Source organism: Epinephelus moara, chromosome 13 (genome assembly GCF_006386435.1).
Source record: "Epinephelus moara isolate mb chromosome 13, YSFRI_EMoa_1.0, whole genome shotgun sequence".
NCBI classification, from domain to species: domain Eukaryota; kingdom Metazoa; phylum Chordata; class Actinopteri; order Perciformes; family Serranidae; genus Epinephelus; species Epinephelus moara.
The window spans coordinates 37,992,718-38,018,941 of NC_065518.1; the positions used below are offsets into that span (position 1 = coordinate 37,992,718).

Here is a 26,224-nt window from a genome sequence, read left to right on the forward strand (position 1 = left end):
CTGTGTGGTTTGGATCCTCAGGTGGTCTGTCCCAGGAGAAGGATACCAATGCCTCTGCTCTGGCAAAGCAGGAGGTCAGAATGGCACATATGGAGTCTGCTCTTGCCAGCCTCATGGAACAGGTATTGAAGGGTGTTAGTAAACTAGTTGAAGTGTACCTGTCAGTTCTGTCCAGGTGACTGTTTGGAACATCAGTGTGGCGTTAAAGCTACTGACCTACTGACTGTGGGATGATTTTCCATACCCAAAGGTCAGATGGAGGGAAGACAGTTCCCTTCTATTGTAGCTCTGTAGTGTGTAGCACTGCCCTAGCAGAAATAGTAGTTTACTGAAATGTCAAATAATGAGAAGAAATGGCTTAAGCCTCTACAGCAACCCAGTTCCTTCAACTTTCATCTCATATTCTCATCTCTTCCAGAGTGCACTCGTGGGACAGCTCAGAGAGGAGAACCTGTATTTGCCACAGCAGCAGGCGTCCAGCCTGAAGTATGGTAGTTTGTTTGAAAATGTGCAGAGCGCTAAAAGCAATACCAGGCTAAAGCAGGCAGCATCCCGTATTGCTCGTCTGAGCAGAGAGAAACAGCAGCTGATAGAGATAGGCAACCGCCTCCGTGCACAAATAACTACAGCTGGACCACAGGGTAAAATAACAGACTCACTTACCACCACCACACACACACACACACACACACACACACACACACACACACACACACATTGAAGAGCAGCTATGAGCACCGTATGTCATTAAAACGAAAATAACAGTAGGTCCAGTAGCTGACCACAACTCCTCTGGTGAGTTTATGGGGCTGTATGGTTGCTTGGCCAGGTTAAGATTTGTTGTCTTAAAAACTCGCTTCCAAGGGGGTATTTAATTCAGCAGAGTTACTGATATAAGCAGGCTTTTATTTAAGGAACAGATGTTCACAAATCAGGTTTAAATTAGCTTAAGCTGGTAGGAATACCTTGCAAAATAAGAAAAAAGTGTCTTTTCATTTATGATTCAAATTCTATACAAATCTATCAAATATTTTATTTATGAATAAAAATAAATAACTACAAAGCAGGATTAGGGCCATGTTAAAGAAAAAAAAAATAAAGTCATAATATTACAATAAATAAAGTCATAAATGTACAAGAATACAGTCATAAATCTATGTCGTAAATCATACGAGAATAAAGTTGTAAATCTGCAAGAATGAAGTCATAATATTACGAGAATAAAGTCCTAAATTTACAAGAATAAAGTCATAATATTACGAGAAAAAAGTTGTAAATCTAAGAGAATGCAGCTGAAATATTGCGAAATGAAATTCGTAATTTTAATAATAATAATAATAATAAATCAGTTTTATATAGCGCTTTTCTAGGTACTCAAAGACGCTTTACAAAAGAATACGCACAGAAACAGGCACTCAAACAAAACACTCAAACAAAAGGCAGGTAAACAACACTATAACAAAGGGACAACATATTAAGAGAAAGAGCGGGTGGAGGATGACGGGGGAGGATTTTCAGATGCTGTAGGTGATCCTGAAGAGATGGGATTTAAGCTGACTCTTAAATGAGGTGAGTGTATCAGAGTTCCGGATGGCCAGGGGCAGGGAGTTCCAGAGGGTAGGGACGGCGATGGCGAATGCTCTGTCCCCCAGGGTGCGGTACTTGGTCTTGGTGATGGGGGTGAGAAGAAAAGAGAGGCAAAGTCACAGATTAAGACCAGAAAGTTGGGTAACATGGTATAAAAAGGGACAAAGTGTGCACAGTGTTGGGGGTGACAGTAATATACGCTTTAGCAGATTTCGGGTGATACTATTACATTTACATTGTCACGTAACGCAACCCCAAAACAGTTTATTATTTTAATTTTTCATTCATCCACACTGATCCACACTGCTCCACTTCCACCGGTGCGCCACCTGGAAAAAATATCCCCTGGAGGTTGTTGTGTCAAACAACATTATAGAAGGGTGCCACTGGTGATCGCACATCTGGGTCATGCTAAACTGTGCATTACCATGGTCTCGTAGATTTACAATTTTATCCGCGTAGATTTGCAACTTTATTCTTGACATCTAAAATTTATTTTCCCTGAACATGGCTCTAATGCTCCTTTGTAAATAACTATCAAGCCACAGTTGTTTCTGTTGTTGAAGATTCTCAGTCATCCAGGTCATGGTAATTCTTAGTGTTATATCATAGCCATCTGGACTTGCTGGACTAAGCAAGTCCAGTTGCCTACGATACAGCACTCAGAAACTTGTTTCTCTTGTTCCTGTTTCCACAGGAAATTTACCTAAAGTATTACAATCATACAATATTATGAATATCATTATAGTAAAGCTGTTTCCACAAGAGCCAGCCACCTCTTTTACTGCCCAATGAGATCAGGTCACCATTTACTAAAATGGTTTCCAATCGTAGGTGTGTTGCCATTTGGTAAAAAACATCTGCATAGGATACACATGTGGTTCCTCACTCCAGGATCCTTCGGGAGCCTCCTCTCTCCTCTTTCGTTACCTCCTAAGCAATTGGAACATCCTCAGTGATGGCAGACCTCCATCAGTGTTCAGAGGATGGAGGAACTAGGACAATAGGAAGCATAATTAGCATAGTGGAAAGCACCCACAGACCCAGACAACTCTCTGTGTCTGACAGAACCAGTGGAGCCAGAGAGGGACTCGTCCACAGAGAAACAAGGAGACCATCATGATGGGCTGATTGCTTTGGAACAGCTGCAGTACCAGCTCACCACACAGGTATTTGCAATCTCTTTAAATCTCTTATCAATGAATTGTTCCTTCCTCCCAGGTCCTTCAAAGGCTTGTCTATATCACACAATCAGGCACTGACTGTTTATCCTACCTCGGTGACACCCTCATATTGTACCTCCTTAATTTTACCAATTAGAAAAGAGGGTTCATTTTAGTACCTGAGTGGTAATAACAGGCCAGACATGAGAATCTTCCTTGGCTCTGTTTTCCCACATTTGGGGCCACAATTTGTAAGAGTTTATGATTTGGAGCACAGCACTTATGAGCATCCTCCAGGCTGAAACTGATGGGGAAAGTGATTATAGTAGTAACAAAAGACAGTTGATGGAAAAAAAACGGCAATGTGTTTGATTTGAAACAAAGAAAATAAATTATAAAGTTGTAACAACCATAACAATGTTGAAATTAATTGAAAGTAATTGAAGCAGATAATTTTTCCATTGATATGTATTTGATTAGTAGATATTTCTAGAGTGTGATGGAGATTTTGTTCCTTGTTTTCCAGTTCATGAGGATGGTTTTCTTAGCGATGGTTAGGGCAATTGAGAGTATTGTGCGAGATGTATTGTTGAGGTTTATGGTGGATATGTCACCAAGTAAGTAGAGTGAGGGGGGGAGTGGGATGTGGCAGCCCAGGAGAAGAGAGAGGTTGTCAGTGATGTCCTGCCAGAATTGTTTAATAGGTGTGCAGTTCCATGTGGCATGCATATAGCTATCTGTGGTGTTTTGTGAGCCATGTGGACAGATATCTGTGTCTATAAAACCCATTTTAAACATTCTTTCCCCTGTTTAGTGTACCCTGTGAATAATGTTGTATTGAATGAGTTGTGTGTTTGTATTAGTGGACATGGAAAAAATATTTTTGCATATTTGGGTCCAGAAGTCGGCACCGAGGGTGATCTGCAGGTCATGTTCCCATTTTTCTGAGGGGATGGCTATTGAATGATCGGGTGTGGATATTATCTTACAAATTTTGGCCAGTAGTTTTTTTCTGGTAGAGATGTTAATCAGGTCCGATGTTAGTGGGGGGGAGATCTAAGTTGAAAGAGGTAATGCTGATTTTTTTCTTTAACTGAGGATTTAAGCTGAAGAAATTCTAGAAAGTGATTCTCCCCGATGCCGTACTTCTGAAGCACAGGAGGAAATGAGACCAAAGTGTTGTTATGGTAGATATGTTTGAGGTGCGTGATGCCTTTACTAATCCATGCTGAGAAGTGAAGTGGTTGTCTGTTCATTGTGAAGTCAGGCTTATTCCAGATAAGGGTGGGCGATATGGAACAAAATCAATATCTCGATATCTTTACCTGGAATTTCGATATAAGATATATATCGATATTTTCTGTAATGAATAAATGGCAGTTTTAAAAGGCGGTGGTCCTACGACAGTGGCGCCACCACAATGCTTTCAATTTCAGCCAGCCCCACTGATTGCAAACTCTGGTATGCGGCCCGCCAGAGAGTTTGATCTGGCAGCCCAGAAGGATCACATTTGAAGTAAATAAAATAACATTTGATAGCGACTATTTCCAAAAAGAAAGTTGCGGGTCACAGGCACGGCAGTCAAACATCACGCAGACCAAGCTTCTGTTTTCACACTGGCAGGTGGTGACAAGAGGCCGTGTCTTTTTGTCGTCAGACAAGACTTTGTTCAGCGCTCTTTCCTGCTCCAGGACCGTCTCAATCATGTCCAGCCGTGACCCCCAGCGAGTGACTGACTCGGTGATGAGCTGTTGGCGTGGCAGACCCAGCTGCATCTGTACTTTAGTCAGGTTCCTCCTCCTCTTCCAGCTATTGGAGAAGCTGCTGACCACTCGTTTGCATAGATCAATGGCACGGGTGATGCGTGCGTCTTCCATACCATGACCTGAGACACAAAGAGACATTTTAAAATTATATCATATCAATCATATTTTATGTCAGTTTTGTCTGAAATTGCAAAACTATTTAACCTAGCGGTTAAACTATTTAGGATATTTATCATGTACAGGTTTGTTTATTTATTTATTTATTTTAAATCATATTTAACATATTTATTATAATCATTTGATATAGAAATGTAGGCCAGCCAGACTGAAGAACATGTCCTGTTTAAGGTTTGAGACTGATGCTAAAGGTTACACTATTACATAACATTGTTTAATGTGCAGTGCTAAACCATCTCTGCCTACAGGATACAGAGTCAGTGTTTCCCCTGCTCTGTCTTATCTCTTCATAAACTAAATAGCCTTATGTTATTTATCTTATTTACACAACGGCATGTCATTTCTGTCTCTACATGGTCGCGCATTTACAATTCTCCTCTGCTCTCTGTATTGCGCACGGCGGAGGTCCGCCCCCCACACACACACACAAACAGACACGTGCGCACACACAGGTGAGCACACTAGAGCGTGGCTTGGGCCGCATTTTCCTGACCGAATCCGACCCGAGTCCGAGACAATTATAAACGAGACCGACCCGAACCTGACGCAGTCTGTTACCTGACATAGTTATTGTTATGTCAGTGTGTAAATGACCATCAAAATGCTGCTGTTACTCACAGTCAAACATGCCACTCGCACAGCTCAATTGGAGTGGAGCCTGTGTTGCGTTCAGGCGTTGTCACGTAAATAAGCATAGCCTCTGCACGCATCCCCCCAAAGCTGTAGACCAAGGGGAAACACTGCAGAGTACAGTTTACGATTTCACAACTCTTATCTAATTTAGTTTCAGTCTCAGCTAGGTTGCTTTTTCGCCATTTAACGATTATGCCTGACATACATTTCTAAATAGAATGAATAATATTAGGCTATACTCACCAATGGCCAGGTGCACGATGGCCAAAACACTGCATCCTCCGCCAATCCAGTAACTTTAGCGCTTTAACGACGTTCGAGCCATTGTCTGACGTCACGGCCACCAATCCTGAACGCCTAAGATCCCAGCTCAAAAGGACCTCCTCCAAAGCTTTGGCGATGTGTTCTGCCATGTGATCCTTCGGGAAGTATGCTGTCTGCAAACAGGTAGGCCTACTCTTCAGCTTCCACTGTTCCACATAATGGATCGTGTAAGGATCACACGTCCGACTGGACCACATATCTGTGGTTAGGGAGTAGTAGGAAACTTTAGCGAGCCGTGCAAGGACATCATCTCTCAGCTCGTTGTACATGGCTGGCAGTGCCTCCCTTGCAAAGTAATTCCTGCTTGGGAGCGTATAACGGGGGTCCAATTTTGAGACCATCTTCACAAACCCCACCTTCTCAACAGTCAATATAGGCACCATGTCCTTGTCTAGGTTGTAAGTGACAACCTTTATGACATCTCACCACCTCCCACTCCCACGCTCATAGGGCACTACTTGGCTGAATCATGCCTTCAGTGATAACTGTTGTGGCACACTGGGCTGTGGTGTTTTATTAATGCCCTGTGTTGCCGATCGCATCCTCATGCATTCTTCGAATTGCAGCTTGTGGTGCTGCTTCAAATGGTGAAATAAATTGGTTGTGCTCAACCCTTTCGTGGCCACTGGCTTTAAACACTCCCTACACAATACATTTTCTTGTATGGTGTCAGATACCCGAAAGCCAAACCACTTCCAAATGACTGATCCATTAGTCTTTTGTTTACATACCAGCTCGTTACGGTTTTCGCCACCGGTGGCATGCATGTTGTCTGACTCTGACTCATGTTTTTTTCACGCTACAGTGGGGATTTAAATTTTGTTGATAGTGATGACGGGGGGAGGGGGCGGTGCTCAGAAAGAGGGACAGGGAGAGGTGGGGCAGAATGTGTGTGTGTGAGGGAGAGAGAGAGGGAGAAAGAAGCGACGGCTGCGGAGCAGAGAAACAGGCGAGACAGCGTGCAGCAACGGACCATATCGATGTAAATGATAGCAGCGCATTCCATATCTCGTTTTAAAAAATGTCAATATATCCAAAATATCGCGACATCGCCCAGCCTTAATTCCAGGTGGGGGTGTGTTTGGTAGGTGAGACTGTTTTTCTATTATCTTAGATGTAAATATTGCATGTTTCTTTCAGGTAAAACACATTTTTGACTTGTGAATGAGTCAATGGAATTTCTTGCAATAATGAAAAAATACTGTCAATCATGTCCGCCTGGCACAAACCACATGTTTTGGTCAACTGTGAAGTGACAGAATGTCCCACCATCATGGTTCTTATAGTGCCAGATTCCAGAGAGTCTTCCCTCTTCATATATGGCAGAATATGTCAACTTCCAACTTGCTATGGTGAGATACATGTAAAAATGTAAGAATTTAGTGACACAGATTTGTTTTGTTTTTTTCATTGATATAAAAATGAATATAAAATACAGGCCCAGATTGTCCTGAAAAAAAAACAAGATATAGCATGTGTATGTAGCCTTTATAATGACTGTTATATGAGCTTAAAAGTAAAGGCAGTAAAAAATACCCCAAAAAAGGCCTAGGGCCCAAAGGGTTAAGTAATGACAATCTAGCTTATAAGTCAGTCAAGGCTGCTGTACTAAAGGCATATGCGTTAGTCCCGGAAGCCTATCGCCAGTGTTTTAGGACGTGGGAAAAAAGGGTTAATCAGTCGCATATGGAGTTTGCGAGGGAGCTGACTACCCTTTTCAATCGTTGGTGTATGTCCTCTGATGTTGAAGATTTTGAGAGTTTGTGTGATTTGATCATCTTGGAGCAGTTTAAGAACTCTCTGCCCAGTTGGGTTGCTACACATCTTACTGAGCGTAAGGTTAAAACTGCGGCTGAGGCTGCGGAACTGGCGGATAAATATGTCCTCATTCATAAAAGCCAGTCCGGTGAGCCTGTGTGGGAGCCTGTGAGGCACAAGGATGCTGGTGGTAGGCCGCCTGTTTGCTGTGGGGGTTCTGCGGGTAAGGGGGCCCGGGGAACATCTATAAAAGGTGAGAATTTGTGCAATTACTGCCAAAATCGCTCATGAACTGTTTGATTGTTTCTGTGGTTTGGCAGTTCTGTGTGGTGTTTGAATTGTTAGATCTGTCTAGTCATGGGTTCATGACTGTGTTGAAGGATAGGTCGTCATTGTTTGGGCCATAGATGGATGCAATAGTAATTGGGCTGTTGTATATTGTGATATTGATAATGATGGGCGGCAGTAGCTCAGTCCATAGGGACTGGGTTTGGGAACCAGAGGGTCGCCTGTTCGAGTCCCCGTCCGGACCAAATATGGAGCGTGGACTGGTGGCTGGAGAGGTGCCAGTTCACCTCCTGGGCACTGCCAAGGTGCCCTTGAGCAAGGCACCGAACCCCCCAACCGCTCGGGGCGCCTGATCAAGGCAGCCCCCTCACTCTGACACCTCTCCACTTTGTGCATGTATAGGTCCTGTGTGTATCTTTCGGACCTGTATGTTAATGACAACGGAGTGAAAAAATTGAATTTCCCCTCAGGGGGATTAATAAAGTCTCTATATATGTATATCTATAAAAATCGTCCTTCAGGATCTGCAGTGGTATTATTATGACTGAATGATATGTTCTTGTGTATTAGTATTGCTACCCCTCTTTGTCTGGAGTTGAAATGGGCAGAGAAGATGTGATTAAATTGTGTTTTTTTTTTTAATTTATGACAGTAAGAATCAGTGTAGAAAGTTTCTTTTTTTCCAGACAATGAGTTTTTAAAGAGATGTAGTTTACCTTGACATGTTTCGACTGTCACTTCAGTCTTCTTCAGAAGCGTCATCTGACGTGCGTCATGACGGTCATGACGTGTCTTTATCAGCTGGTAATATCCCGGAGGCGTGACCAGCCTGGCAAATCGGATTGCCAGGCCGGTTGCCCCCTGCCGCCTGGTGTTCTTTGGAGGAGAGAGTCCCAGGTGTGTGACAGCATGAAAGCCCCCTCATCCCGGTTGATGGTGTCCCTGGCCCGCCTCCTGATCTCTATAGCCTCCTTGATCCAACGTTTGAACTTCTTGCTTTCCAATCCGATGATTTTTGCGTTGTCCCAGTCCATGACACACACACCTAGGATTGAGAGAACACCGGGCGGCGGGGGGCAATCCGATTTGCCAGGCTGGTCACGCCTCCGGGATACTACCAGCTGATAAAGACATGTCATGACGCACATCAGATGACGCTTCTGAAGAAGACTGAAGTGACAGTTGAAACATGTCAAGGTAAACTACATCTCCTTAAAAACTCATTGGGCCTCATTCACTAATATGTGCGTGGAAATGTTCTTACTTTGCGCACAAAATAAGTGCATACGCAAAATCACCGTGGGATTCATGACACCTGCGCACCGGCCAATTTTGTTCTCACCACCTTGCGTATGTGTGTGAATCAGAATCATTCTAAATTGACAGGCGCGTGCTCGCAATTTGTGATTAGCATACTACCACGCCCCCATTTCTCCATATAAGGAAACCGCTTGCCTAGAGTTGATTCATGAATGAAGGAAATGGTTACCCGAGGAGAGAAGTAGTAAATTTCACAGTTTGTTAGAAGCGATTGTGTGGAATTCTCCAAATTTTCAAATATTTTAGTGTATTTTCCACCACTTTAACATTTGTTGTGGTAGTAGTGGTCACCTATAATTCATCACCCCTGTATTTTATTTTGGTAATTATTGCATCTTTTCTGTGTTTTGTAGAACCGAAATTATTTGTGCAATATAAATGTGTACGGGGGTATTTTATTTATTTTATTTATGGTGTGGTCATATACTGTTCTGTATTACGTTATAGAGCGGAGTTATCCACATAGGTGTAATGCGTATGTGGTTCCACCTGTGCAGGTATTAACCTGCCGGATCTTCATGTGTTAGCATATCACTGTTTTGACTGGTGAAGCTGAGCTGGTGAGTTATGAGATGTGGATACAAAGTGATTACTACCTGTGTAAGTAGTAATCACTAGTAGTAATGTAGCTATGCCATGGAACCCCCTCTTCACATCGGTCTGATTATGTTCATCATATGGGAATTTGATATATTCAGGCAATAGCCTTAGGATGCCATTTAATACCCGTGGGATGACACGGCTCAGGGAGGGTTGTGAAATCCCAGCCCGGTCTGCTATTGTATTGCTATGGGCTGCAATATCCTCTAGCAAGGCTAGATATGCCATCTTAACACTTGCACAGGTGAATCAGAATCATTTATATACCCTGCATGCCCTTTAACATGCTACCAATTAACCAATTGCCTGTGGCCACAGATGCGTAATTTCATGGCACAAGAAATCGTTGGGAGTGGGTGATCATTATAGGCCAAAACAATTAAATGAAAGCCAAAACTGTTAGGCCTATATTTCGAAATGTTCATTTTCATATATTCCTTTGTAAACTAGGACTGTTATGGTTGAATATTTTAATTGTCACAATGATGAGGGTGAAAGTGTGTCAATTTCATGGTTATTTAATACATTTGGCCAATATATTAGTAAATTAATGATTTTAAAAAATGTTAATTAAATCTCTTTTTAATGAATGTGGTTTTATAGGCTCTGCATGTACTTAAAAGGTATGTGTTTGCATTTTCTAAGTCAGTTCGGCCTTCCTCATTTGTGCGTACGCATGGTCTGAGGCAGTTCTAAATTTGTTCGCAGAGTAAGAACAAATTCGGGTAAGAAAATATTGATGAATCCCGGATTTGTGCGTCAAACGATCGTATGCACAGTTTAAGCACAGATTTGTGCGTACGCACTGTTTCTGAATGAGGCCCATTGTCTGAAAAAAAGAAACTTTCTACACTGAATCTAATTTGAGTAGACAAAATGAACCTATTTACACTACAGTAAGAATCAGGTATGGGTTTCTTGTAGAAGGCAAATGTCTGCTTGTAATTTGCTTATGTTGTTGAGTACCTTGGGTCTTTTCACCTGCGCACCAATCCCACAGATGTTCCAAGTTATGACTGACGACTGACTTATGTGTGTGGGTATAAGTAGATCTAAATGTGTGTCTGGTTGAGTGTGTTCATGTAAGTGTGTGTGCGTGTGTGCACATGTATATGTGCCTAATGTAATGGGTGAGTGTATGTGTATGTATATGCTGAAACGAAAACAAGAGAAAACAGAAAAAAACGGGAAAAGGAGAACATAATAGAGAAACACATAAAACACAAGGTCATAAACTGTTACAGTGCCCAGTGAAACCAGAGTACTATGATCTATATACAAGTTGTCATTATTGCATTTTCATGGTGAGGGGGATGGGGTGATTATGATGTGGGGGTTAATAAAGCCAGGGTCTGCCGTGACGTTGTACCAGTAGTTTTTGTTTGAAGTGTTCGAATTTTGCTACAATCGGACAGGGGCGTTTGTTTGCGGGGGTTTTAGGTAATGTGATGTTTTTTACAATGATTTTGAGGTTAGTGGTCATGAAGTCCTGTATTAGCCGTTCGGGGTTGTCGTCCTGTGTGCGTTCTGGGATGCCGGAAAAAACAAGATTATCCCTCATGCTACGTGACTGTAAATCGAGAATGGTTTCTTTCAATTCCTTGTTTTGTTTTGCGACGGAGTTGAGCTGGGTAGTGAGCGTGTTGACGAAGGTGTGGAGGAGTTTGTTTTCTTTGGTCAGTGTTTGGTGCTGGCGGAATTCTAGACTTTCACAGAGATGTTTGAATTCTTTATGTAATACTTCAATGAGTCCTATGCGTGCATCTAGTCCTGAGGGATTGTTGTTTATGGAAGTGAGGATATCACTGACCTCAGCACAGCATGGTTTGTCCAGAGAGATATGAATGGAGTCGGATGGTCTGAGCCTTTTGTTCTGTGGTGTGGATGAGTTGCAGTCCTGGTCATGGTCTGGCTGTGTGTCGCTCATGATGCAGAATCAGTAAAAGCATTCGTTGATGTATTCCTCAAGGTCTTCCAGGTCGGGTGGTTGTGATAATCCAGAATGTGAAGTGCAGAAAAGGGGAGTTATTTAGTGGGAAAAAGTTGAAGTTTTGTGTGAAGTCTAGCAGCAGGGCTTCTCGCACTGGTCTCATGGGCTTTCGTGATCACAGGCCCATCCCTCTCTCCTCTGAGCTCCCTCTCCACGAGGCTATTCAACCTCTCCCTAGCACAAGTCACCGTCCCATCCTGCCTAAAATCTGCTTTCATCATCCCGATCCCCAAAAAGCCGGCTGTCAGCAGTCTAAATGACTACAGACCCATAGCCCTCACGTCGGTTGTTTGTGAAGTGCTTCGAAAAACTGGTGGCACAACACATCAAAGCCCACCTCACTCCCAGCTTCGACCCTCATCAGTTTGCCTATAGGGCCAACAGGTCAACTGAAGATGCCATCACCGCAGTCCTCCACACTGCACTGAGCCACCTGGAGCATCCAGGGACCTATGTGAGAATGCTCTTTATAGACCACAGCTCAGCATTCAACACAATCATTCCTGACCTCCTGGTGGACAAGCTGCACTGCCTGGATTTCCCCTCATCTACCTGTGCCTGGATAAGGGACTTTATCACAAACTGACTAGAAACTGTCAAAATTGGCCCCCACTGCTCCTCTGCCATCACACTCAGCACTGCTGAGCCCACTCCTTTTTATCCTGGACACCCACTCCTCCAACACCATCATCAGATTTGTTGTGGGGCTCATAACCGGGGTAGATGAGTCAGCACAGGGATGAGGTCCAGAGACTCTCTGAGTGGTGCAGAAAGAACAACCTGGCGCTCAACACTGGAAAAACAAAAGAGATGGTGTTCGACTTTCGAAAGGACAGAGCAGATCCAGCACCCCTTGTCATATATGGAGACGAAGTGGGGAAGGTCTCACCTTTTAAGTTCCAAAAAACAACAGGCAAAAAAGGTGGTCACAAGCAAAAAACATCTAAAACACACACACAGAGGGGAAAGCTAGGGAAAAGCTAGAATTCTTACTCAAGGGTAAAGATGATCTGGCAACAAGCAAAGGGAAGACAGGGACTTAAACTAAGACAAGGGAGACAATGAGACACAGGTGAACACATTGAGACACAGGTGACACACATTAGGGCGTGGCAAGGAATCACAAAGGAGGGACACTTGACAGGACATGGGATCTGAAATGAGATGAGACAGTGGTTACCAAAATAAACAGGAAACACAGGAATGACAAATGAACATGACGAGATGACGAAATCAAGTGAGATGTCTGACATGGGGCACTGGGGCACAGGTAGCGGGTGCAGGAGACCAGAGTTAGGCCTCTGGGAGTTCTTATTTCTGGAGAACACTGGGGTGGCGGCCACATACTCTGTCACATCTTTCCAAGCCACCAAAACCATTGGCGGCTGACGAAAACTGTACTACAGACTCCAGGATGGCAGGAGAGAAAAGAAGAGTGAGCCCAGTGGAAAACCTGGGAAAGGAGCACAGGAGGGACAAACAGCTACTTCGGGGGTGCCCAGTCCAGAATCTGACATCTCTGATTAGCTTCTATGATGCATCCAAACCAAGAATGGCTGCTCAGCCCTCTCCAACCAGTGTCTCCATTCCTCAATTGCCACCTTTATGGCCAAAAGCTCATGGTACCCGACATCATAATTCCTCTCTGCGGACAACAGTTTCTTGGAGAGAAAATCAGAGGGTTGTAACTTGTTGTCTTTTACTGACCCCTGAGAAAGGATGGCACCGATCCAAGGCAGGTCCAAGGCATCAACCTCCACGACAAACTGCAGGGAGGGGTCCGGCAAGATGAGGATGGGTGCCGTAGTGAAGCTCCTCTTCAGCTGCAGGAAGGCTGCCTCGGCCTGTGAATTCTAAGAGAACTGAGAACGGGAAGAGGTTAGAGCATGCAATGGGTCAGCAATAGCACTGAAGTTTTTAATGAATTTCCAATAAATATTAGCAACCCCAGGAAACGCTGAACCTCCTTCTGGCAGGAAGGCCCACTTGCCACAGCCGTAATCTTCTCAGGAGCCATTCTCACTTCCCCTTCTGAGATGATGAATCCCAGAAAGGAGATTGTAGAAACATGAAACTCACATTTCTCTGCCTTTACAAACAGTTGGTTGTCCAGGAGCCTCTGAAGAGTCATTCATGAGGGCCTTAAACACAGCTGGAGCATTACTAGGTCCAAAAGGCATGACGAGATACTCATAAAGTCCACTAGGAGGGTTAAAGGCAGTCTTCCACTCATCCCCCTCCCTTATTCTGATTAGATGACAAGTGTTACGTAGATCAAGCTTAGTAATCACTTCAGCAATTTTTAATAGATCAGAACCAGAAGAGATTAAAGGGAGGGGGTACCTGTTTTTTACGATGATTTCATTCAGGCTTCTGTAGTCAATGCAAGGCCTGACAGACTTGTCCTTCTTGTCCACTGAGAAGAATCCAGTGCCAGGATGGGCAAATGATTCCTGCAGCCGAGGCCGAATCTATGGACTCCTTCATCACCTGTATCTCAGGAACTGAAAGGGAATACAGGCGTCCCATGGGAGGAGAGGTACCCGGCAGAATGTAGTCATATTGGCAGTGAGGAGGAAGAGAGGTGGCCTTGGCCTTGTTGAAACCTCCTTGGAACCCCAGGAACCTTAGAGAGGTCTGGAAAATCAGCTTCTGAAGCAAGGGGTCCAGAACTGACAGACGCAGGAGCAGGAGCAGGAGCAGGAGCAGGAGCAGGAGCAGGAGCAGGTGGTGTGAGACTGTCTGGGAAACAGCGATGCTTGCAGTCTGCTCCCCAGGCTATGACCTTGCCTGTGGACCAGTCAATAATATGGGGATTATGGTTAATAAGCCAGGGATAACCCTCAGGGGGTGTTGTAGAGCCTGATACGGATGGAAATTCGACAGGTCATGACATTTATACCCTTGACTCTTTCCCTTTCGCCTCTGTTCATCATTTCCCCTTTTTACTGCTTCATCAACTTCATGAACACACACACAAACAAAAAATGACATTCAACACCACAAACATTCATTGTACCAATATGCCAATATGCCTATGGTTGTCTTTTGTGTAAATTGTTTTCTACACTTGTCTTGTCTTACACATAGTGTTGTCCCTGTTGTGTCTTTTACTTGTTTGTGCCTACATCACTTAGTGAAAAAAAAAAAAAAATCATGTCTGGTGGAATACAACTAAGTACATTCACTCAAGTACTTTACTTAAGTACAACTTAAAGTTACTTGTGCTTTAAAAAAAAAAAAGACATAGTTACAGTACACGACTCCCCCAACACAGCAGTGTATGATTTTGACATTTAGGTCTCTGCATGAGTAAAACAAATGCAATGCAACATGATCATCTGTGAGCTTTGGTGTTACTATTGGGAGGTGGACAGAGCCAGGTTAGCTGTGGCCCCCTGCTTCCAGACATGAGACTCTTATCAATCGTGTATCATCTCACTCTTAGCAAAATTAGTAAAAGTTTAAAGATATTTTTAAGCCTTTATTTGATAGGACAGAAAAGTGTGAAAGGGGGAGAGAGAGAGGGAGTGACATGCAGCAAAGGGCCACAGGCTGGGGTCGAACCCGGGCCGCTGCGGCAACAGCCTTGTACATGGGGCGCCTGCTCTACCACTAAGCCACCGACACCCCAAAATTAGTGAAAGTTTAACAAAATGTTGAACTATTCTTTTTCAAAACTGTGACAGTCCCATTCAGAAATGGAAGCATTCTTAATGGAATTGCAGTCATTACTGTGGGAGAGATGTTGCCTTTCAAAGAAACATGTTAACCCAGACCCAGATGGAGCTCAGGTGGGTGAAAAAAAAAGTAGCTGGTGACCATGTGTCATGGGGAAACACACTTAGATCGAATAAACAAAATACAGCCACTGAGAACACTGTGTGAAAGAGCCCAGAGGCAGCAGTAGTTCAGTCCGTAGGGACTTGGCTTGGGAACTGGAGGGTGACCGGTTCAAGTCCCCATATGGACCAAGTATGGAGTGTGGACTGGTAACTGGAGAGGTGCCAGTTTGCCTCCTGGGCACTGCCAAGGTGCCCTTCAGCAAAGCACTGAACACCCAACTGCTTGGGACGCCTGTCCATCGGCAGCCCCCTCAGTCCAACATCTCTCTATTTAATGCATGTATAGGTCCTGTTTCTGCATGTGTGTATGTATTTTGGGCCTTTGTTTATATGAAAACAGGGTGGAAAAAAGGAATTTCCCCTCAGGGATTAATAAAGTATATCTTCTTTTTCTGAAACGTCCTGGTGTTGTGTACTTCTCTGTGCTCCCTCCAGAGAGCAGTGTGGGACTACGGTCCACTCATTTTGCTGTTTTTGTTGCGCCCTCAGGAGCTACAGTATGCACTGAGGCAGAGGGCTGGCACTTTTGCTGAACAACTTCTACTTGGAAAAAACAGCCCAGATTCTGCCACAAAAGGGGCTGCCAACCCCTGGTGCAAAGGGTTCAAAATCACAGACAGGCCTGAGGTAACAGCACAGTACATATTGCTCATATTGATACGCAATAGCAGCTCAGCTGCCCAAGTCACCCCTCATATTGAATGGATATCTGCAAAACTGCATCTGAGTTCATTCTAAAATATACATATTTCTAAAATACACATATTTATAATGTACTTTAAAGTATAAGTATCCTGGATGCAAGCAAACTTTCTTAAACTCAACTGTGACAAATCAGACATGATCCTAATTGGTCCAAATTCCCTCACCCAAACAGACAAAGACTTCCACCTCACCATCGACAACTCCACCCTGTCCCCCTCCCCTCACTGCCGCAACCTTGGTATCATCTTTGACAGCAACCTCTCCTTCGACCAACACATCAAACAAGTCACTAAAACAGCCTTCTTTCACCTTAAAAACATTTCTCGCCTCCGCCCCTCACTCTCTCGCAATGCTGCCGAAGCCCTCATCCACGCCTTCATTACATCCCGCCTTGACTATTGCAATAGCATCCTTTATGGCACAACCTCCAAACTCCTCAATAAACTCCAATATATCCAAAACTCTGCCGCCTGTCTCCTCACTCACACCCGCTCCCGCGACCACATCACCCCTGTCCTTCAGAACCTCCACTGGCTCCCTGTTCCACAACGCATCCACTTCAGACTCCTCCTACTCACCCATAAAGCCCTCCACAACCAGGCCCCCTCTTACCTCACAGACCTGCTGCACTGTTACACCCCTTCCTGCAGCCTCCGCTCTTCCAATGCCAACCTTCTCACCGTCCCCAAGACAAAGCACAGAACCTGGGGGGACAGAGCCTTCTCCGTTGCTGCCCCCACCCTCTGGAATTCCCTCCCAAAACTCATCCATGACTGCACTGACCACCCATCATTCAAATCACTACTCAAAACTCACCTGTTCCGTTCTGCTTTTAATGTTTAGCTACTTTTATTCATTTACTTTTACTTTATTTGTTTTTACTATTCCTCTTTGTCTTCGATGTCTTTGCTGAAAATTGTTTTTTTGATGTGTTTGAACTGTCTCTGTAAAGTGACTTTGAGAACTTTGAAAAGCGCTTTTTAAATAAAATGTATTATTATTATTATTATTATTATTATACAAGATACAGAAACTGTACTTTTCATTTATCAGTTTACATTTTGCTGTCTCCGTGAGTCCAGATTTTTCAACACCCTGTAAGTGCAACATCTGAAAATTAACTTATTCTACTGCTCTTTTTTCTCAAGAGCTCCAAGAACAAAGAGAACAAGCTCAGCCAATCACAGAGCTCCATGGACGTGGGGCTGCAGCCCAACTCAGGTCTGTCATCAGAGGAGTCACAGCAGTCCTTAAAGGAGCTGTGGGACATACTGGACCATGGAGCCAGTCTGTCGATTTTCTCAGAAGGTAACCAGCCACACCAGAATGACTAGGGCTTGACGACCACTAACTTCTTTAAATAGGTTTTATTTGGACCTTGTTTATCACGAGTCAGCATTTGTCCTGATTTCCTTCTATCAGGTCTGGAAAAACAGGATGTTTACACCAGACATGTTTTATTTGAACTGTTTTTATTTGGAGTTTCCACAACAAAAGACCACAATAAACACAATACAGACAATAATGACATGACCTTCAGTATTATTGTTACAGTATTACATATTAACACACAAACACACACACACACACACACACACACAGTAAAAGGAGAAAATTAATACATTAAAATAAATACATAAATAAAAATAATAATAATAATAATAATAATAATAATAATAATAAAAAAAAAAAATGAATAAAGATAAAAAATAAATAAATTTAAAAAAATGAGTCCCATAAAATATAAAATAACTTAAAAGGTCTCGGGTAGGGGTGGGGGGTCAGGAGCTATCCTAAATTGCTAGAGGGGAATTCTTTGTCAAAGTAATCCAGGAATGGTTGCCACATCTTAAAGAATTTCTGAGGCGGAGCCACATATGGTAAACTTAAACTTCTCCAGCTTAAGGTGGGACATAACACTCTTAACCCAATGTGTGTGAGATGGAGGTGTAGTCGCCTTCCACCTGAGAAGGATGAGGCGTCGAGCTAGGAGGGAAGAGAAGGCTATAGCCTCTGACTGAGAATTTGGAAATGTTACTCTTTCTGGGGCAGTTCCAAAAATGCCAGTAATGGGGTCTGGGTTAATAACTTTTCCACACATATGAGAGAATGTTTTAAAAATGGAGGTCCAGAATAATGCCAGTGCTGGGCATGACCAAAACGTGGAAAAGCGTGGCAGGTGCCTGATGGCATCTCACACATGTTGGGTCTACATTTGGATACAGTTTGGTGAGTCTATTTCTACATAAGTGTAGACAGTGAAAGATTTTAAACTGTATTAGGCCATGGCGAATACAAACGGAGGAAGAGTGAATCATCGTAATTACAGAGTGCCAGGACTCATCAGATATCTCACCTCTGAATTCCTCCTCCCAGGAACCCTTTAGGTGGTCGAGAGGGGGTCCCCATGTCTTGAATAATGTCATACAGTCTAGAAATATGTCCTCTTAGATATGGGTTAATATCAAGGCATTTTCCAATACCATCCAAAGGTGGGGGGGATGGAAAAGAGGAGAAGTTCCGGCAAATGAAATCTCGGATTTGGAGATACCTGAAGCGATGCAGCCGAGGGATATTGTATATTGACACTAAATGCTCAAAGGAGGCGAACACATTATTATGAAAGAGATCACCTACAGATTTCAAATTTGTCCGAAACCATATACGAAACGCTGAGTCTATGAGTGAAGGAGGAAACAACGGATTTGAAATAATAGGCATGTGTGCAATGGCATCTTTGTGTTGAAAGTGAAGTCTAAACTGTGTCCATATCCTCAGTGAGCCTTTTACAGTCAGGTTATTTGTGAAATAATGTTTGCTCAGAGGAAGAGGAGCACACACTAGTGCCACTGGAGACATCGGTTGACATGAGAGGTCTTCCATTAGGGACCACATAGGGCCGTCCCCCGTTCTAAATGTAGACACCCAAAAGGTTATTTTGTGGATATTAGTCGCCCAATAATAAAAAAGAAAATTGGGTAAAGCAAGACCTCTGTCTCTCTTGTGCAGTTCTAGAAAGGCTTTACGTATTTGGGGGGTTGTTTTGTTCCAGACATATGAAGAAATATGTCTATCTAAATCCTTAAAAAAAGATTTTGGAATGAAGACTGGCACTGTTTGGAAGAGATATAAAAATCTAGGCATGATTACCATTCTAATAGAATTGATCCTACCTGCTAAGGATAGGGGTAAATTTGACCACCGAGTCAGATCCTGTTTAGCTTTCTCTAGAGCTGCTTTAAAGTTAAATTTAAACAAGCCCTTGTATTCCCGAGTCACACACACACCAAGATAAGTGAAAGAATCACGAAAAACCTTAAAAGGGTATATATCATAATTTAAGTCTAAAGCTGCCTGATTAATTGGGAAGAGTCGGCTCTTTGTAAAATTGATCTTATATCCTGAGATATCACCAAAGTTTGAGATTGTATCTAAAATGCTGGGGATAGAAGTACGTGGCTCCGCTATAAGGAGTATAAGGTCATCTGCGTACCAAGCCAGTTTATGTATCTGTCCTCCTCTGGGTATGCCTATCATACTGGTGTTGGTCCTGAGGGAGATGGCTAAGGGCTCTATGGCGATATCGAAGAGGAGGGGACTCAGAGGACAGCCCTGCCGAGTCCCCCTGTGTAAGGAGAAATATCGGGATATTGTTTTGTTTGTATAGACAGCTGCCTGTGGTGCCGAGTATAGCACTTTTATCCAGGTAATGAATGAAGGGCCAAATCCAAAGGCTTCCAAAGCTGAAAAAAGATATTCATATTCTATACGGTCAAAAGCTTAGTGGGCATCTAAAGATATAATTGCTTCCGGTGTCTTGTTCGTCTTGAAGGTATAAAGAATGTTAAATAACCGCTGCAAATTGCCAAATGATTGTCTACCTGTGATAAAGCCTGACTGATCTGTATGAATTATTGTAGGCATAACAGACTCCAGCCGAATAGCTAGGGCTTTGGTGAGGATTTTATAATCGCATCCTAGTAAACTCACTGGACGATAGGACACCAGACATGTTTTGAGCAGCCCATGTGCTCACCTAAACTCCCAGGGTCCCCCCCAAAAAGTTGAAAATGATTCTCCACAAATGTCTTGGGGCTAAACAGTCACTTCTCATAGCCCTTTTCCAGTTCCTACACCTAATCTTGAACCATTCAGGCCATTTCAAACAAAAATAAATAGGTTGGGATACCAAAAAATTGGTTCTCAGCTGGAAACAAAAAAATTGGTTTCTCTTAACCTGGAGTCTGAACTGTGATGACATCAGTGGGCGTTATATTCTACAGGTTGGAAAGACAGGATAGAGAGGGTAACAGTGGGGATGTTAAGTGAGAAATCATAGGAAAAAAGAGCATGCAGTGGTCTCATTAATAGTTCGTCCAGGTTTGTTTTTGGATAAGAACAAATATGTATAATAACAGAACAAAAACTAACAGGTAACCAGTGCAATCTGCCGTCTTGCTACTACTATTTACTTCCATTGTGCAATGTACTCTGTTGATAACACATCCTCGATTAAAATGGTTCTGATCAAAACTGGTGGAAACACAGGCTGGTTCATTAGATAGCACCGAGGTTCCAAGAATCCTGAATGGAACAAGTTCAAGAAGAAGATTCTTATGGTTATGAAGTTTCATTCAGCCACTTGTTAGGAACCACCTTTTTTAAGACATATAAAAGCTTCAAAATTCACAGTGGGTTATTTACTGACTTTTTTGAACCATTTCCCTCAGTTGAAACAAAGCTTTTATTTACATTTATTTCATAGATAAGAAACAATAAATTGTGAAGACAATAAAGCCCCCACAAAATAGCATTTTAAGTCCTGTGTGTGATTTATGCTGCTTTTTATGTAGAGAAAAACTCTGCTAGCTGCTAGTTTAATTTATGCAATGTAAAATGTCAAAGGCTTATGCTTATAACATTTGCATGTTGTATTTGTCAAGTATGAGCCACTTTTTGTCTATAGGCAAGGTATTACAATATATGCTATTTTTTATGTAATGGAGGAAAGTCAAATATAATTTATGAGCTGTCTAAGCTTTTTTTCAGGCCTGAAGTCATATTTGATTATTATGGTTAAAAGAGGTAGAGAGGCAACAGTTGGTATTCAGCAAAGAAAAAAATTGAGTACCTAAAATGTGAGAATCCTCTGCTGAGGGTATGCATATAATATTAACAATGTTCTACTGTGGGATGTTCTACTGAGTATGTTCACTATGTCTGTAAAGCATCAGATTCTGCATATATCTTGCATAAATTAACAGAATTAGTGTGGTTAAGAATCCTTCAGATTCTTATACCTTCTCAGATCCTTTGATGGATCAAAGCTTAAGAGTTTGAATTCATATCCATATGAACTGAGACCCTGTATCATAGTGCATTGTATTCCTTGCAGCCATGAGACCTCTCAGGCTTTATTTTTGGATGGTAGCATGTCATGGCATGTATCACCAGAATCTCAGAGGTCTCTGTTTACAAGTCAGGTGAGTGGGCATGTGGATTCAGCCTTTTTCTGCTCCATGTATGTTTGGATGTTTGGAATCCCCTACAGGTGGTTGACCTTTAAACAGCTGCTTATTTCAAATGTCTCAGGCTGGATATACAGAATCATAAATAAATATTTGTGTGAACAGGGATTTAATAAGTGTGTCAGCAATCTGTAATTCATCAAATGACTTGGCATAGTCTTCTGTGTTAAGGACAGTACGTCCACAGAATATCACTTTATCAGAATACCCAACCTCTCTGTCCAGTATGAACACTGTTGCAGTGGTTGGATCAGTGAAGGACAGATGGAGGGAGGGATGTTACCCAATTTGTGGCTGTAGTCTCTATCAGCTCTCCAGGGAACAGTTTCTCAATCAGAGCAGCTGCCAGATCAGGCTCAGACGCAGTGATCAGTATCATACCATCTACTTATTGAGAAACCAGACAAACCTGGCACAAGGTTTCAGTACACTTATGATAGCTGCACTGACTGGGTCAAAGAGTTTATTACAGATGTTAAACAGTTGTATGAGTAAAGATTAGATTATGTTCCTCTCATTTCATTATGTACAAGGAGATACTGTACTATTGCAATGTGCAAACTGAGCAAGAGGAATGTTAAATCTGTTTCTAGATGAGGGACGGCTATGGTTCAAGAGGAGGAGTGGGTTGTCCACTCATCACAGTGTCAGTGGTTCGATCTCCACCTCCTTCTGTCCACATGTTGAAGTGTTCCTTGGCAATATACTGAACCTCAGATAGCACTTGATGGTCTGGCCAGCACCTTGTGTGGTTGCCATTGGTGTGTGAATGGGTGAGTGAGCAGCAAAATCCTTGTAAAATGCTTTGGATACAAATGTAGACATTTACCATTTATATACTGTATCTTTATTTGCATCAAAATACAAAAGGGATAGGCAACAATGGGTTTATGTGCTGGACTTTTTATTCAAGTGCAGCAATTAATGAGAAAAGTATTTAAAATCAGTCCTTGGTTCTCCCCTGCATTCACATCTGCATGAAAATGAATGACTTGTTCATGGCCTGTGCCCTAATTTCCCTCCAACTTTCATTGAAATCTACTAACAAAGAAAATGATGTTGGCTTAGATGCATCCGGGCAAATTTTCACCTTTATTTAATCTCATTGTTCCATTTCTTACAACAGTAACTATTCCTGGCCATGGAACAGTGGACCAGCTCGTTACTCTTGCAGGGCTGCTGGAGGGGTTGTAGGAGTTTGCCCATCCAGTCTACATGAGTTTTGTGAACTTGGAGATAGCTTACAACCGCATCCCCCAGGGAGTCTTATGTGCTGTACTGTGGGAATACAGGGTACCAGGGTCGTTGATATGAGCCATCTGGTCCCTGTACATCCAAAGTGAGAGTTATGTCCGTATACTCAGCGTTAAGTCAAACATGTTTTCAGTGGACGTTGGCCTCCTCCAGGGTTGTCCCTTGTTACAGATTCTGTTTGTGACATTCATGGACAGGATCTGAAGGCGCAGCCGGAGGGAGGAAGAGATCCGGTTTGGGGACCTCAGAATTGCATCGCTGCTCATGGCAGATAAAATAGTTTTGTTTGCTTCATCACACCATGACCTTAGGCACATACAGGGGCAGTTTGCAGCTGAGTGTGAAGCAGTCGGGTTGAGAGTCAGCACCTCCATGTCTGAGGCCATGGTTCTCTGCTGAAAAATGGTGGATTGCCCCCTCTGAGTTGGGTGGGAGTTACTATCCCAAGCAAAGAAATTCAATTACATCAAAAAGAGCCAGTTTAGGTGGTTTAGGCATCTGATCAGGATGTCTCCTGGGCACCTCTCCTTAGAGGCGTTCTGGGAAGTGCTGGGAAGAGGAACGACTTGAGGCTTTGCTCAGCCTGCTGCCCCTGCAACCTGGCCCCAGATAAGGGGATAAAAAAAGATGGATGGATGGATGGATGGATGGATGGATGGATGGACATAGTTCCCCCAAAAATCCCCACTCAGACACCTACAAATTGGAACCTAAACTTTGTTTAATAGGCCAGCAAAGGAAAATGTTTTAATCTATAACATCCATTATAAATTGCATCTCTCTTCTCTGCATCTAAAGGCGAGGCTGAGCTGAGCAGGAGGGAGGTGGCTGAGTCCGGTGGTGCTGAATTCCAAATGACAGTGCATGGTATAAAAGCTCCCATCCATAGCCAGTTCCCAACGGAGGTCCAGCAGAAGAGGAACCCCTCTAAAACACCATCAAACACTGCCAGGACCAGCAGACCTGGATCCACAGGCAGGAGCTGCAAGATCAGAAACTACAATGTTAAAGTCTGACATACTTATAATACAATCTGTCAGTACACTGCTTATGTGAGTCCTGATCAGCCTTTGTCAAGTCAAGTCAAATAACCCTTATTATGTCATAGTGCTGTCATTAGGATTATTGCCGTCAAAAATTCATAACAGCAAGCCTTCATTACAGCGGCATGGAGTGTGAAAGGGAGCGTCTAACCATAGGAAGGTGTTTAATTGGACCTTCTTTCTTTTTATATACTTTATTAATCCCCCTGAGGGGAAATTCAATTCAATTCAATTTTTCCATAACACCCAAACTCAATAATCTGCATTACATTTTGGAATATGTATGTATTATTACATTGTAGTAAACTCGCCTTTTTTTCATGGGTTGCTTAACAGCAACAGATAATTATTTGCTAAACAGCATGATTAGATACCATTTTATTTTGTAATGTTTGGGTAATGACTTCTGCTCTGTTATAAATATGTTCTTACTTTAATAAAAATATTTTTGAAGCAACCAGTGTAACTGATGATGCAGAACACACAATAAAGATGTGCTTTATGTTCACATCAATCAGCAATTATATTATATCATATCATATCATATATTATATTGAACACTTTGGGCCTGCATCATAGATATGAATAAACTCTGAAACATTTCTCTGCCTTTTCTTCTCAGCCTCACAAAGCAGGCTGAGAATCTTCATACATGAACATTTCATAACTTCATACATGAACATTACATGACATCATACATGAACATGTCTTAACATGGACATAAAGACCATCATCGGCACAAGCGACTGGCACACCACAGTATTCTGAATGACATGTCAGTCGGCCAATCACAAAGCAGGGTATGAGGCTTCATCCAATCACAAGAGAGGGGAGGGTGCTGTTCGGAGATAGGGTGATTAAAAGGCGGGTCCCAAATGATGACGTAACCTGGAGAGCTCGTGTGACTTCTTGGGGTTACTGGAGTTCATAATTTCAGATAGCATGATGTTCTCAGGGAAGTTTTTCTTCCCTACTGACCTACTGTAGTATCCAGATAAGCTTTAACAGAGCACACTGACCCTGTGATCAATACTGAAACAGACAGACGGGTCCACAGAAGCAGCCCTATGTTATTTATAGACTGACAAACACATTGGTGTACAAATTAAATTTGTTAATAATGTATGAAATAATGTATTAAATTTGAATTTAAAATACTATAGAAATACTTTGCTTTATGGAAATGTATTGTTTAATACAAATGAATTTATAGCCCATGTTGTTTCATAGAACTTTGTTTCATGGTACGTTTAATATAAATACTTCACAGCCCATGTGCAGAATCACCAAAGAGTGGATTGTGAGTGGCAGCATTATTTCTGTATGAGGAGAGAGTCACCATAAAGAGAAATCAGATTTCTGAGACATCAGATAGCGTAACAGGTAAGAAGGGGGCATTTTCTGACAATATATTGAATGATGATAGTCCAATTGACTAGGTGGTTTCACAGTGGTTTTGCTCAGTGTTGGGGAGAAACTAGTTACATGCAAGGGAGTTACTTAATTACATTACAAAAGAAATTAATCTGTTACAGTTACTGAGAAACAATATGAAATAAATTACAATTACTCAAAATGTTGGTGATTACAAAGAGGTAATATCTGAATATACCCCTTTTGGTAAAAGCTTATATGAAGAATTTAATATTCCCTCTGTTCCTTTGCATCTTTTTGCTGTGCTGGAATGCATGGTAAAACCAGAGGCTCTGACCGTGTACCAGACTCCATTAAAAAAAGTGCTTACTTTTTTAAGTTGTTGTTTGGTTAGGGCCAGGCTAAAGGGGCTGTGTCACTGATTCTGATGGGTCACATAATTTGGTGTAACAGCTTCTTTTGGCAGAGTGTATTTCCAGCATTTTTCAGCTTTACTGCCCAGTTAAAACATCTGTTAGAAAAGTCATCAAAAATTAATCAAATGTAATAAGTTACAGTACTTTACTTAAGTACAACATTGAATATCTTGTCAAAATTTGGAGGGATGGCACCAAATTTTGTACAGAAAGCTTATTCATTTTTCCCAACAGTGTATTCCAATCATTTAACATGTCAAATAATTTAATAAGCACTGGGGAAGTATGTATATTTTTTCATTTTGGCTCAGGTGATGGGCTTAATTTAAATGGTTGTGTTGTGTTTTTATTATACCAAAGAAAACATGCCTTCCAGAAGTCATGTTTTAGTGGCCAAAATTACATAATTTATCACAGCCAGAAACTGCAAAACAGAAATTATAATTGGGTGTT

General features: G+C 42.3%; 1 protein-coding gene across 2 annotated transcripts; it reads left to right on the forward strand.

The window, feature by feature from the left end:
• LOC126399947 (coiled-coil domain-containing protein 57-like) lies at positions 1-24,557 on the forward strand. Of its 2 annotated transcripts, XM_050060310.1 has the most exons (6): positions 1-122; positions 419-641; positions 2,656-2,756; positions 15,941-16,078; positions 17,305-17,464; positions 23,737-24,556. In XM_050060310.1, the coding sequence occupies exons 1-6, from the start codon at positions 81-83 to the stop codon at positions 23,952-23,954; spliced, it is 882 nt and encodes a 293-aa protein (XP_049916267.1). In that variant the 5' UTR covers positions 1-80; the 3' UTR covers positions 23,955-24,556. The 2 variants fall into 2 exon arrangements, with proteins under 2 accessions (XP_049916267.1, XP_049916268.1); XM_050060311.1 differs by lacking the exon at positions 15,941-16,078 and having other exon boundaries at positions 23,737-24,557.
• Positions 24,558-26,224: the final 1,667 nt, after the last annotated feature.

Coding starts and splice junctions, on each gene's coding strand:
- LOC126399947 (XM_050060310.1), top strand. CDS start 81: ATGGCACATATGGAGTCTGCTCTTGCCAGCCTCATGGAACAG. Junction 642..2,655: donor AACTACAGCTGGACCACAGG/GTAAAATAACAG, acceptor TGTGTCTGACAG/AACCAGTGGAGCCAGAGAGG. Junction 16,079..17,304: donor AAATCACAGACAGGCCTGAG/GTAACAGCACAG, acceptor TTTTTTCTCAAG/AGCTCCAAGAACAAAGAGAA.